General features: G+C 33.5%; 1 protein-coding gene across 1 annotated transcript; it reads right to left on the bottom strand.

The window, feature by feature from the left end:
- Window positions 1-441: 441 nt before the first annotated feature.
- On the bottom strand, window positions 442-1,891 carry LOC129244124 (uncharacterized). The gene is made up of 3 exons (XM_054881740.1): window positions 1,844-1,891; window positions 885-1,241; window positions 442-807 (listed from the first exon to the last, which is right to left on the bottom strand). The coding sequence occupies exons 1-3, from the start codon at window positions 1,889-1,891 to the stop codon at window positions 577-579; spliced, it is 636 nt and encodes a 211-aa protein (XP_054737715.1). The 3' UTR covers window positions 442-576.
- Between the last annotated feature and the right edge of the window lie 11,583 nt (window positions 1,892-13,474).

The raw sequence follows: 13,474 nt of genomic DNA on the forward strand, positions 1-13,474 counted from the left end.
CCCAGAAGGAGTGTACGCTATATAATAAATTAATATATATATTATGAAAACTTTGCTTAATGAAAACTTGAAAAAATTAGAAGCTTTAACATTTTTTTTATGAAATACATTATTTTTATAAAATATTTTTATTTTTTCATATCTTTGGAATATAGGAGTATGTAAAATCAGTGTGGAGTAAATTTAATTCAAGCTGCGTTTTCCGCTTCTGCAGATTCAAAATAAAATTCCGAAACATTTTGATGAATGGCTAAAAGGAGACATGCTTTATTGTATGTCCTATAGCACTTTTTATAATAAAATATCAATTGTAGACAATTAAAATAATTTGAATAATGAGAAGAAAAAATGCGGACTTAAAATAAATATAGTAAGATTCTGTCATTTAATTCACTTAACTCAGCCAAATTGTCATAGATTTTATTTTTAGTAATACTGGTTTCACACAGAATCGGCATAACTATCATTTAAATATCAAATAAACGTATATATGTGTAAAATGTATGTATGCAATTTAATAAAAATTTATAGTTTCCAAGTTCGTAGTTGCTTTACATCATCACTTATTTCCTTGGATTAGTCGAGCAACTTAACCGATTCATCCTGGGTTTGTTGATTGGAAATATTGCTCAGGCATGTCTGATAGTCATTGGCAGTCTGTGTGAGGTTAGTCTTTCCGCTGCCGATGGCTGCGCTAACGCAGGCACGTCGCACTATAACTACTTGCGATTGATTGGCAGCGATCTGCGCCTGCATTTGATGGGCTTGAGTATTGGCCGAATCCAATAGTTGAATGCTGTGGTCGAACTATGAGGGAAATATAGTAGATATGTATAAATCGTTTCGATGCAATTAGCATAACTACATCATCATTAGGATCTTACAGATGCCGTGTAGTAGTCGAGGAATTCCGATACATCGGTTATCGATGTGCAATTGACCAATAGCTGTTTGACCTTCTTTAAATTTTTGCGAATGCTTGCCACAGTTTGGTTGGCAGTTTTGCTGTTGGTCCCCATAGTGCGATTTGCATTGTCGAAGCACTCATTCGTTTGAGTGGTCATGAGATTGTTGATTTGCTGTGTGCGGTTGTTGTATGCTGTGGCGCATGTAGACTCGGCTGGGGTGAGTGAGCGCGTGTCGATTAAAGCCGAGCGCATTTGGGCGACCAAGAGACGCATGGCGCCATTGTTGCTGATGTCGGCCGGTTTCGGTTCGTTATAGTTAGGAATGGCATAGACCTGATGGAATTAAGGAAAATGCAATTAAAATATATTCGTATAAAAACACGCAACAATAACTTATATATTTTACATTGGAACACTACAAATGTGAGCATATAATATACGTTTTTTGTAGAACAAGTCTAGAACGTTTAATTTTTTACAACGTGTCAAATTTTCCAAATTTTCATCATAAAAAATTGTTTGTGCTGCATGTAAAAGTGTTGAATGTCTATTTCTTAAAGAAATGTTTACAATTTATAATTATTTTTTTTTGCATGAAGTATAAATATAAAAAACTATAAAAAAATACATAATTTTGTTAAAATTAATATTAAAAAAATACATTTTTTGTTAAAATTAAATATCAAAAAAAATATATAATTTTTTTCCTGCAAATTTTTGCAAAATACTCTCTTCCAGATTTTTTTCTTATATTTCCATTAATGGCAAATACTATTTAGACTCAGTAGTCTTTGCAATAAAAAAATCAGCATTAATGCTCCCCAATACTCTCCTAGTAGTTCTCACTACCTGGCTGCTAGATTTGAATAATGTTGAACGAATACCCAAATTTTAACAACAGAAGCTTTGCAAATTAAACAATTTTCAGTACTCACTCCCAGCAGGCACACGGCCATTAGCAGAGTACGTCCGAGCAACTGCATTTCGTAATTGATGTATGTTTACTGTAGAATTGATGTTTCTTGCAGCACTTACTTTTGTATGACCTCAAATTGGGAATTAATTCTGTATTTATAGCAAGCAAGACTAGCTGACAGTGGCAGAATTTCAGATGGTAATTTTTCTGAACATTCTTGATTGCCAATGTTAGATGATTAGATAATCAAAAATTACCACTAGAACCAAAACTGACAAAATTGTGGATGTGAATAATGATTGTATATTTACTATATGATGCTGCTTTCCTTTGCTGTGTGAAGCTGTGTCGGGTATTTCAGTACGAGTACAAAAGTTCATTAAATACAAAAGTTATTGTTGTTTCGAGGAATATTTGACATGCTTTTTGAAAAATATTTTACATGTATTTTCATATTGATTTACACACACACATATGTACATGCAATACACGTTACATTGAAGGTTTTTGCTATACGTTTACCTACAGAAGTATCAGCAGATACAAAGAGAAGATAAAATAGTATCAAATATATCTACTGATCTCTGCAATTCACTTGGAGCCACCCATATTTTTTTATAATATTTTCATAAGAAATTCAAATATAAGTATAAGTATAATTTGTTTGAGGTTGGTTAGAACTAATTAGGCTTCCAATGCGCCAATTTTTAGAACTTGAGAGAATATAATTATTTTTAAAATTCTATTAGCCTTGACTTTTCTTCCCAAAAAACCATTTCAAAATGTTACTAAATGTATTGTTTAGCTAGATTCTAATCTACTAATCTGCCTTTGTAATTTATAAGAAATATTGCATTTTCTACATTATTTATTTTTAATTATTTATAACAATTTATATAATAATAATATTGTATAAGCGACACACTTTACGTTTCTACATTAAACGGAAATAAATAATGGATAAGTTTAAATTTCTTTTAATTGTATTGCAAAAATACTGAGATAAAATTATTTTTTTGTAAATTCTAAATTTTTGTTAATTAAATATTCAAATAAACGAACAGGTAAGAACCCCAATACCGTCAGCAAAAAAAATTCAAAAAGCCTACGTCACTTCAGAATTTGTATCAAAATTCTATGTACCATAAAATGGCACAAATAGTCCAAATTTAAAAAAAAATTCCGATTAAAAAGTTTGAAATTTTGTTGGAAACAAAAGCAAGTTACCACATGTACTAGGGTCTTCTCTACGCTATCTGCAATTCAATCTTTATAGTGTCGATAATCTCATACGTCGTCGAGGCCACATATCTGAAAATAACATTGATGCCAAACTGCGCTGGAAAGCTCATGTCAACAAAATCCTGCGGAGCATAGTATACGCGCCATACTAACACCTGGGCTGAAAAGTCCCAGGCCTAACATAGAAACAGGTTTTTTGGGTTCAAAATTAGCTTTATCCATCAACTTAATTTTCATCAAGAACAACGCAATCGTTCCATCGTCGCTCTAACATTTCAATACCACTTTTGTGGAGCGATTTGTCTTTTGCCTCAAAATAGGCCTCAAGTTCAGCGATAACCTCTTTTTAGGTCCCATTTTTTAGGTCTGCAAACAGCCAGTAGTCACTGAGAGCTAAATCTGATGAATACGACGGATATGGGAGCGATTCGAAGTTCATTTCATTGCCATTTTTTTATTAACTTGTGACACGATACGTGAGCAAACGCGACACCTACTTTGAACAGAGCTTTCTGATAGTCAAATACTCATGCAATGTAAAGCTAATAGGTTCTTTTGATATCTTTACCATGTCAGCTAACTCACGCAACTTCACTTTTTCATCACTGAAAACGATTTTGTGGATTTTTTTGGATATGTTTTGGTTTGCAGGCTCATTTGGACGTCCACTGCATCTTTGGTGTCTCTACGACCACGTTTGAAGCCAGCAAACCATCGTTTTATTGTTGTTTCTGATAGAATGGAGTCCCAGTAACACTTTTCAAGCCATTGCTTTGCTTGGACGGTATTTTTCCCCATCAAAAAGCAGTGTAAAATTAAAACACGAAATTTTTTATCGATCAAAATACTTGAAAATAACAAAAGTAGCATCACTCTTAGCTCAATAACTCACGAGCTCGTGAATAGAATATCATAAAACATTTTAACAGCTGTCTTTTTAAGGCTCTTACTAACTGAAAAAGAGGTGAATACAATAAAACTAGGACATCTAAGTCTTAGGCCCTGGAGTTTTCAGCCCATGTGTTATATAAGGAATAGTGATCTTCATCGTGATCTTGGCATACCGACTGTAACTGAAACAACGAAGAAATTTGCCATAGCTTACGAAAATAGGGACAAAACTATCATGTCCAGCATTCAGCTTACTTCGGCTGAATTCTTCTCGAATACGATTCAAACGCACAACACAGACCTTATGGAGGGCGGATAGCGAATATATGACAAACTTATTCTTAAAGCAAGTTAATTTATCAAACAAAAATTGCTTAATAGTATTCTTTTATATATACTGATTGCAATTGTACAACGCTACTGAAAAATGTCGTAAGAGTCGTGAAAAAAAAATCTAGGATTTAGTACTCGGCTGAATCTCCCAAATGACGTGGCAGCCAAAGTTCCCCTCACAATTTTCTTTTTCACCAGAGCAAACCTGGTAAATCTATCATCCTCGCTGAGGTGGGGCTAATAGCGGTGAGGTGAGTTAAGATGAGCTGGGGTGCCCACAAACGGGGTGGATTGAGGCGCACTAAGGAGAGCTTAGGTGAGTTGTGTAGTTTTGAGTTTTTCGATTTGTCAAAAAAAAAAGAAGCAGAATAAAACTTAAAAACTAGTTTTTATTTCTGAGAGAAAAAAATACTTCAAGGATTGATAAAAAAAATTTAAAACAAAATCATTATTTTTTATGAAGGTTTTAAAGCTCAAAAAATAGTAAAAATTTCTGATAAAAAAAATAATAACTCAGAGCTAAAAAATAACATTCGGTAAATACGTTTTATTAAAAAAACCATATGACTTGATATATGATTATGATTTCTGAGCGTCTAATTAAAAATCGATAAATCTTTTTTTTTTTATAGATATGACACAAAAAGCCTGAAAAGTCTAATTGCGATTTCTTCAATTTGATGCTAGAAATCGTAATATGCGATGGCTATGTAGCACTAATGAAGGCAAGGCAATATTTACGCCAGTGTAAGTAAGAGCATAAGTTACGAGTATTTGATATAATTATGCTTTGTAAGATGTATGGGCCCTGTACGCGTATGGGTACCGAAGAAGTTGGAATAAAGAGCTGCATCTGATTTACAATTATATTAACATTGAAAAATATCATTCAAATACCTACGTGTGATTAGCGAAATTAATGAAAGATTAAAGTTAAAAATGACATTTTAAAGCTAGGTACAATAGAAAAATAGGCATAATTATGCAAAGGAGGGAAGCAACTGGCGAAGTTTGAGTTTCGGTTCACACCGTCAATTGGTTACAGAAAGTCAGGACTTTAGAAAGCGGAATTGGGAAATCATCAGGAGGAAAAGACAAATGTTCAGATTTATTATGTAAACACCACACCTTCACGAACGAAAGGAATCTTGTTGCTATCGCAATCGTTTAGGTTGGCAGAAAAATCTATGTGCGCACATGTTTGCAAATACATATATTGTAAATATGCTTGCCGATGAAATAGATTTCGTCAATTTATTATCCACTTTGTGCATGCAACTGGCATAAACAATTTGCTTAATATTTACGCTCATTGAATGTATGTATGTATGTCGACATCGTGGCCTATTCTACCCCACCAATTTAAGGAGTTGGCGCGATGTGGTAATTGGCTTCATTTATTTTGTGTCTAGGCAAGTCTTTATTGCCCTTGACGTACGCAAGTGTTGGTTATGTGACTTTACCCAGGCATTGTCATTTTTCTCAAATAAAGGGTGTGCAAACATTTACACACTATTAAAACTTTGCACCAGCTTGAAGCACACAAATTGAAGAAACAAAAATACAAAGTGATAGCTGGCAGTTCAGTGGTATTTAAAAGAGAATTCTATTAGATACCTGGGTATAGAGCGCCACACGTAGCTCTAAATCTACTCGAATTTCGTTCAGTGCTCAACTGACAGTTGGTTGTTCGAAATTTCCGTACATTTGAATAATTTGAGCAGCTAAAGAAAAAAAGTGGGAAAGAAATTTAAGTAAAGAAAAGTGGTTGCTCGTTGCTCATAAAGCGCGGGCGTATCGAAAAGGTGCGAATAAAATTCAGAGCTATTAAGGGGACCGTCCAGATTATGCGCTTAAAAAAAAGCTATTTTTGGGAATTATTTTGAGTATGTAATGAAAGATACAGATATGGATATTGTTAGATATAATAAATAAAGTCTTAAATTGTGTAAAAAATTTTTTTTTATTCATTTTATTGCATCTTAATGTACAAAATGGTGGCCGCGCGTAAACGCCTTAAAATCGAAGTGCAAAACGGTACCAAGCAGATCTCGGGAACGGCTGGTCTGAAACAAAAAAATCAAAATGGGTTAGGGGTGGCATAACATATCAAAATGGCGGGCAAAAATTGAAAAATATGCACTTTTTTCGCTGTTTTTTTAAATAAACAATTAGTAACAATGCAAAATTTTAATATTTTATAGGTGGACTATCTCGCTTAGTATGTGTAGATTATGTGGTTTAAATTTCAAAAGAATCGGTCTTACAGTTTTTGTAAACTCCTTGGTACCGTTTTTAAAACGTTGTTTTGAGAAAAACGCGTTTAAAGTTTTTTTAATATAAAAAGTGCTTCTATGTAGGTAGTGATGTTCAGGTAAGAGAACAATATACATATATTTACACTGCTCCGAACTCTCTGAAATTTAAACACAATATATTATATCTACATACATATACTTTCGAAAAATGTAAAAAAAAAAAATTGAGTTTTTGAAAGTGCTAAACTAGACGGTCCCCTTAATGCATCATCAACAAAAAAAGGCGACTAAAATCTGGAGGGATTCTGAAGACATTGATTTTCTGGTTTAAGCATTCGCTAAGGGTCTTAAAAGCAACGTCCAGGTGGTACTAAAGAGGAAAAAAAAATTTAGTTGTGAAAGTTTTCAGTTACCAGCAGCGCAACGCAGCGGCTCGTAAGTGCTCGCACTCGTAAAACCTCCACCCGAAATGTTTGGTCTGGTGGAAAAATGTCAGTTGACTAGTGTGGTGTGTTATTATAAAGCCTAATATTACTACACACATACATACAAAAATGTTTATTATTATTTACATTTTGCTTTGAATTGCATAAAAATTCAAATTTATTGGACCCAAACTTGTTAATTTTCTTCGTCGTGGTACTTCTCACTTGACTTAATTGCCTTGATATTCTCGGAATTCACCAAAAAAATATTCAAATTTTCGGCAGGAAGAGATCTTTAATATACTGCAGGTCAGGCAAGGTTAGGTTAGGTTAGGTTGGTATGGTTGCCCAAGGAATGAGCACACTTGGACAAGGAAAAACGGATTCGTCCTTTGTGATACCATTATGAAGGGGTCAGGTGAGAGAGGAATACCGATGGGATGCGGGGAGAGGGCGGGGAGAGGTGGTACTGGTATGGTTAGGAGGGTGAGTGAAAGGGTGTGGATTACGAACGATGGCTGTGCTGCGTTTGCGTCAACTGCTTTGTGCTACTGATGAAATTCATCAGATTTTTAATGTCAACGCCTCCTATATCAGCAGGGGCAGCAAAGAAGTAAGAGCCAAGATGCCTGGATCTTAGCCCCGCCAGAGCAGGGGAGCTAATGAGTAGGTGCTGAGAAACAGAAATTATCTCCTACACGGTGAGCTATACAAATTTTATGGTGCGATATTTTTTAAATTTATTAAGGTGCTAGCCCCGGAGATTTAAACCAAGCTGATTATGATGAATACTTTATGAATGACTTTAAAAACTTTTCCCCCACATCAATAGTTTATGCAAAATTCATAGAAGTTTGTAAAAATTGTATATAAACAAAAATATTATATGTAAAAGCTATTACTTTTAAACAAAAAAATTTCGTTTCTGAATATTTTTGATATATTATACCTTTAAAAAAAAAAATATTATGATAAAACTTACTAAAAAAAGTATAAAAAAATGTATACGGTTGCATACACTCAACTTGGTTTAATTTTCATTCATTTCTTTACAAAAGCAACAATAAATATTATATCAATTAAAGGTTAAAACTAATAAGATTTATAAAAACTCGATAGTAAAATAAAGAAATATTATTTTCAATTAAAAAATTATTTTCAATTAAAAAATTATTTTTGACACACAAATTATTTTTGACACACAATTTATTAAAACAAAAAATAATAAAGGGTAGTTAAATGTCAAGAGCCGATATTGAATGTGAACCATACCTAAACGTCAAGCTTTTTTCTGCATTTCATTTGGCATTTTTCAATTTCAGATTAACTGAATATGAACGTTAAAGTTATTCAGGTTTATTATGAATACGGGCGTTCAAATCAAAATGCACATCGCGCACTTCGTGAGTTTTTCGGTCAATTTAATCGTCCAAATGTGCGTACAATCGGAAAAATTGTGCAAAAGTTTGAGCAAAGCGGGTCTGTAAGAGATGTGAAAACACCAGTGCATGATCGTACAGCTCGTACTGCAGAAAATATCGCTGCTGTTCGCGATAGTGTGGTTGAAGAGCCGTCCACCTCAACTCGTCGTCGTGCCCAACAATTGCACCACTCACGCTCGTCGTTGATGAACATTATGCATAAAGACTTGCATTCACACGCTTACAAGGTGCAATTGACTCAAGAACTAAAGCCTCTTGATCATTTCAAGCGTCGTCAATGGTCAGAATGGTGGCAGGAAATGGCAACAGTGAATGGCCAATTTTCGAAGAAAATCATCTTCAGTGATGAGTCATATTTTCACCTCAGTGGATTCGTCAATAAGCAGAATTACCGCATTTGGGCGAATGATAACACAGGCCGACAAAATTTAACCAACATTCAGACCCAGAAACCAGACTATATATTTCCGAAGGTTTATGATTGCACTTTTAGGTTAGGATATCTCGAAAACCAGAGCTGATAGAGCAATTCTGAGACCAGATTTAGATTCAGCGCATCATAAACCTTCGGAAATATATAGTCTGGTTTCTGGGTCTGAATGTTGGTTAAATTTTGTCGGCCTAGTTCCATTAAACACGAAAGATACGATTATCGTAAAAACTCAAACTAATAAATTAATTTTAGTTATCAATCCGAATTTTGCATGGACAGAGAAGCAGATATTAGTTTAAATTATTTCGGATACTTTTCCTTGTAGACTAGTGTAATCCAAGAGTGATTGCCGAAAAACCAATGCACCCACAAAGAGTGACTGTTTGGTGCGGATTATGGGCCGGCAGCATGATTGGGCCGTATTTTTTTCCAAAATGAGGCCGGTCAGGCAGTCACTGTGAAGAGTGTGCGATATCGTGAGATGATAACGAACTTTTTATGGTCCGAATTGGAATATATGGATGTGGACGATATGTGGTTTCAACAAAACAGTGCCACTTGTCACACAGCTAACGAAACAATGACTCTGTTGCGCAAAAAATTTGATGGCCGAAAAATCTCACGTCGCGGCGATGTCAACTGGCCGCCGAGATAATGTGATTTGACACCGTTGGACTTCTTTCTTTGGAGTTATTTGAAAGAAAAGGTGTACGTCGATAAGCCATAAAGGATGAGATAATTCGGCACATTAACGGCATAGAACCTCAATTATGCCTCAGCGTCATCGAAAATTTGGACCATCGGATGGAGGTGTGCCGCCGAAGCCACGGCGGCTATTTGGCCGATATTTTATTCTACGTAGAATTGAGCCATACCAATATTATCATAATAGAGAAATGGCAATAATTTCCAAAAAAAATTGTATTTTAATCAAAATCAACACCGGCCTTTAAAACTTAACCATCCCTTTACAAATATATATACGATCGAGTGTCCTTAATTAACAACAAGATATTTTGAGTTTTTATCGCTCTCATTTTTCTGTTTTTTTTCTTTAATTTTCATAAATTTTTTATTAAAACAAGAACAAATATCATGTTACAATAATAAAAATTTATAACTTTGGACCAAAAGCTTCGTAACATAAGCTTGAAGTGGCTCATTCTCGTTGATTTTTGATTTTATTTTTTTCTGACGGCATTGCGAATTTTCTGCACATAACGATGTCACGAATAAAAAAAAAAAAAAATTTTTTTTTACACAAAATTAAATAGAAAATCCAATCCCAATCCAAAATTAAATATTTATGCTGCCTTCACGCATTTGCTCATGAGTACTCATCCAACTAGTAAAATACAAAAAAAGTATAATCAATTTAGTGAGTTTGTCTGAAAATGATAATTGTAATTTTTGTTATTCATGCAAAAGTTTACATATCTGAACAAAACTTAAGAAGTGCAGAGCAATTAAAAAAAATTAAAAATGTCAAAATTTAAAAAAAAATTAAAAAATAATATTTATTTTGTACCAAAAATCTTATCGAAATAATAAAATTTTATCATGGAATTTTCTCTCTACTTCAGAAGTTTGATGTAATTTCAAGAGAAAAAACTCCAACTATTCATTCGAAAGTAATTGGAAAAATCGAGTTTTTTCGAATTTCTCATTCGAAAGCAACCAGAAATATAAGAAATCTCGCTATTTGAAAATAATGAAAGGAAAAAAAAAACAAAACACCAAAATATTATATTATAAGTCTTAGAATTTTCACAATTATATAATACAATTTTCTCTCCCCATTAAAAGTGTGATATCATTCTAAATCAAAAATTCTCAGCTTTCAAATGTCGAATTTTGCAAAAAAAGGTTTTAAAAAAATCTGATTGAATCATGAACTTTTTGTTCCCTTCAAAAGTTTGATGTCATTTTAGAAGAAAAACTCTAAGCTTTCATTCGAAACCAATTATAAAAATCAGAAGTAAAAAAAAAAGTAAAAATCAAAGTATCGCAATTTGAAAATACTGAAAGAGATACAAAAATATTAAAAATCTTAAAATTTTCACAATTCCAGGATAAAATTTCCTCACTCCATCAAAAGTTTGATATCATTGTAAGGGAAAATGCCAAGCGTTCATTTGAAACCAATTCAAAAAATAAAAATATCGAATTAATAAAACTTAAAAAAAAAAAATTAAATAAAAAAACATGTCTTACTAATTACTGTTTACCGTTTTTTCAGAAAGTACGGAAAAAGTCTTACAGAAAATGTTTATTTAGTTTTCAATAATTATTAGGTCGACAATTATTTGGCTAAAAATTTAGTGAAAAAATATTTGCACTTCCTTACTTTTGCACAATTCATGCTTCTGTTAGTACAGAATCTTCATAGTATACATAAAATATAAATTTTTAGGCAGATAACTTGCGGTGTTTTGTGCCATTTTTATAGTTAATGCATTCTTTTGTATCTGAATAAGAACTCAACTAATTATATTGTTTTTAATCATTCTAAACCAAATTCATTTGAAGCTTACTACTAATTTCTCTCTTAACAAAAGCTGATGTTTTTTTACTTTAATATCCCTTATGATTTAGGGCGCGTAGTATACATTATGAATAAGTACCTGTATTTAGTTATATGGTAAGTATAGATAGGGTAAACAATTCACAAAAAAAACAAAGAATTGACATTTAGTAAAAGATAACCAAGTCTAAATTTAAATCGAGTGCTGTTATAATTTCACAATCACCATGCCATTAATGCTGTACTTAAAGCACTCAGACATTGAAAATTTTCTGAAAAATGCTGGTTATTTGCTACCAAAGACGTTCAAAGTATTTTGTCCCTTATTCTTTATTTTACTAATTTTTGTTTGTCCGTAGGTTATGTTCAAGCGGTTGTCCACTGTGGGTCATACTCAGGCTCATATCGCATAGTGGAGAACCTGCCTTATCACTTCTAAAACCAGTGTGTATTTATCAAAATTTTTAGAAGATTCCCAATTTCCACAGGACTGAGATCTTACAATTCAGTACATAGTTGTCTACCTAAAATGGTAAATCTACGTCTAGATAAAACAAGGCAATGGCACAGGATGGCCTCTTCCTCTTATTCATCTAGCCAGCATCTGTAGAAGTGATGTATTTGCACGCCTATCCTTTTGGTTGTAACTGAAATCAGTGTGCAAAGATTATACCCCGCCACAACTGCCGAGTGATTTTGGCGGTGGTTTCTTTACGCCATTCGCTGCTTTTACAATTTTCTCAAAGATAAGTAGCTTACATGTCTGTAAAGGTATGCCTATGTCATGCCTATGTACTCAGTCAACTTTGTTCCGAGTTTCGCTAGTTCATCGGCCCTACACCTACTCTTAATGTCACAATGGCCAAGTGGCCATGTTACCTTTCATTTGGCCACGTGGCATTTCATGACTACCACGGAGGTTGTCGACTGATTTATGAGGGATTTTATCGTCGCATGGCTATCAGTGAAAATGTATAATAGATGCCATCTCCAGGTGTCGCATTACGCTGTACCAGTGTCACGGCTTTTGTTATTGCCACCGGTTCAGCATAAAATATACTACAGTAGCCGGGTAGCTGAAAACTGAAGGAGATCCCCAGATGTCCTCGATCTTTGACCCATCTGTATGTACCTGAATGGGCTCGCCCTATCTTACATCGTCCTTTGTCAATTAAGAAATCACAATTTTTAAAAGTCTGTGCTTCTAACAAAGTTCCTTTTAATGTTCCGTTTGGCATACCCTGTGAGAGTATGTACATATGTACGTATAATTCTACATTCCATATAACACGAATGCCACTTACACGCATCTGTTGTCGTCTGTTGTCTACGCTTACTTTGCGAAATTCGAAGGTATACAAACGCGTTAAATCTACTGTTTTATTATTACTTGTTTTTTTTTTTCTTTCTTTTTTTCTATTTACTTTACTAATCGCAAAAAGATGAATGCTTTGCAGCTGCTTAGATGTCGGCTACTATTTATTTGGCGGAAAGTACACATTTCCAATGCATGCTTGTTTTTGTACTGTTAATATATTTGGGCATTACAGTAGCTTTGTTGAATAGATTTAAATGTTTTGACTATTCTTGCTAATCGCACGACAATTTACTTTTTACACGGAAATTTTTCGTCTTGCTTCGGAAGAGGGGAAAAATGCTGAGTATGTAAGAAAGTTCTAGGGGAAGTAGGGGAAGTGGAAGAGCGTTATGGGTGGGTATGTTGGGTGTTTTCTGCTATATAAAAAACAAATGCCGAGTAAATATTCCTTATGTAGAGAAAATGCGCAAGACAGCCAGCAAAAGAAAAAAATATTAAAAATCACGATTTTGAGGACGCTTCAAACTTGCAAATTGTTAATATATATTAAAATTGACTTAAATTTTTGATTTTTGAAAATTAATTTATATTTAATATAATAAAATGAGCTTTAAAACTGCAAGCTTGAAATTTTTCTAAAAATCTTGATTAAAAAGTTTGAAATCAAAAAAAGTACTAAGCTTTTTGCAACTTTGAAGCGGTCCCAAAATCGTGTTGATCTTAATATTTTTTTGTTTTGCTGACTGTCTTGTGCATTTTCTCTAGATATCGAATATTTCCTTTA

This window comes from Anastrepha obliqua, chromosome 4 (assembly GCF_027943255.1).
Source record: "Anastrepha obliqua isolate idAnaObli1 chromosome 4, idAnaObli1_1.0, whole genome shotgun sequence".
Classification (NCBI taxonomy): Eukaryota; Metazoa; Arthropoda; class Insecta; order Diptera; family Tephritidae; genus Anastrepha; species Anastrepha obliqua.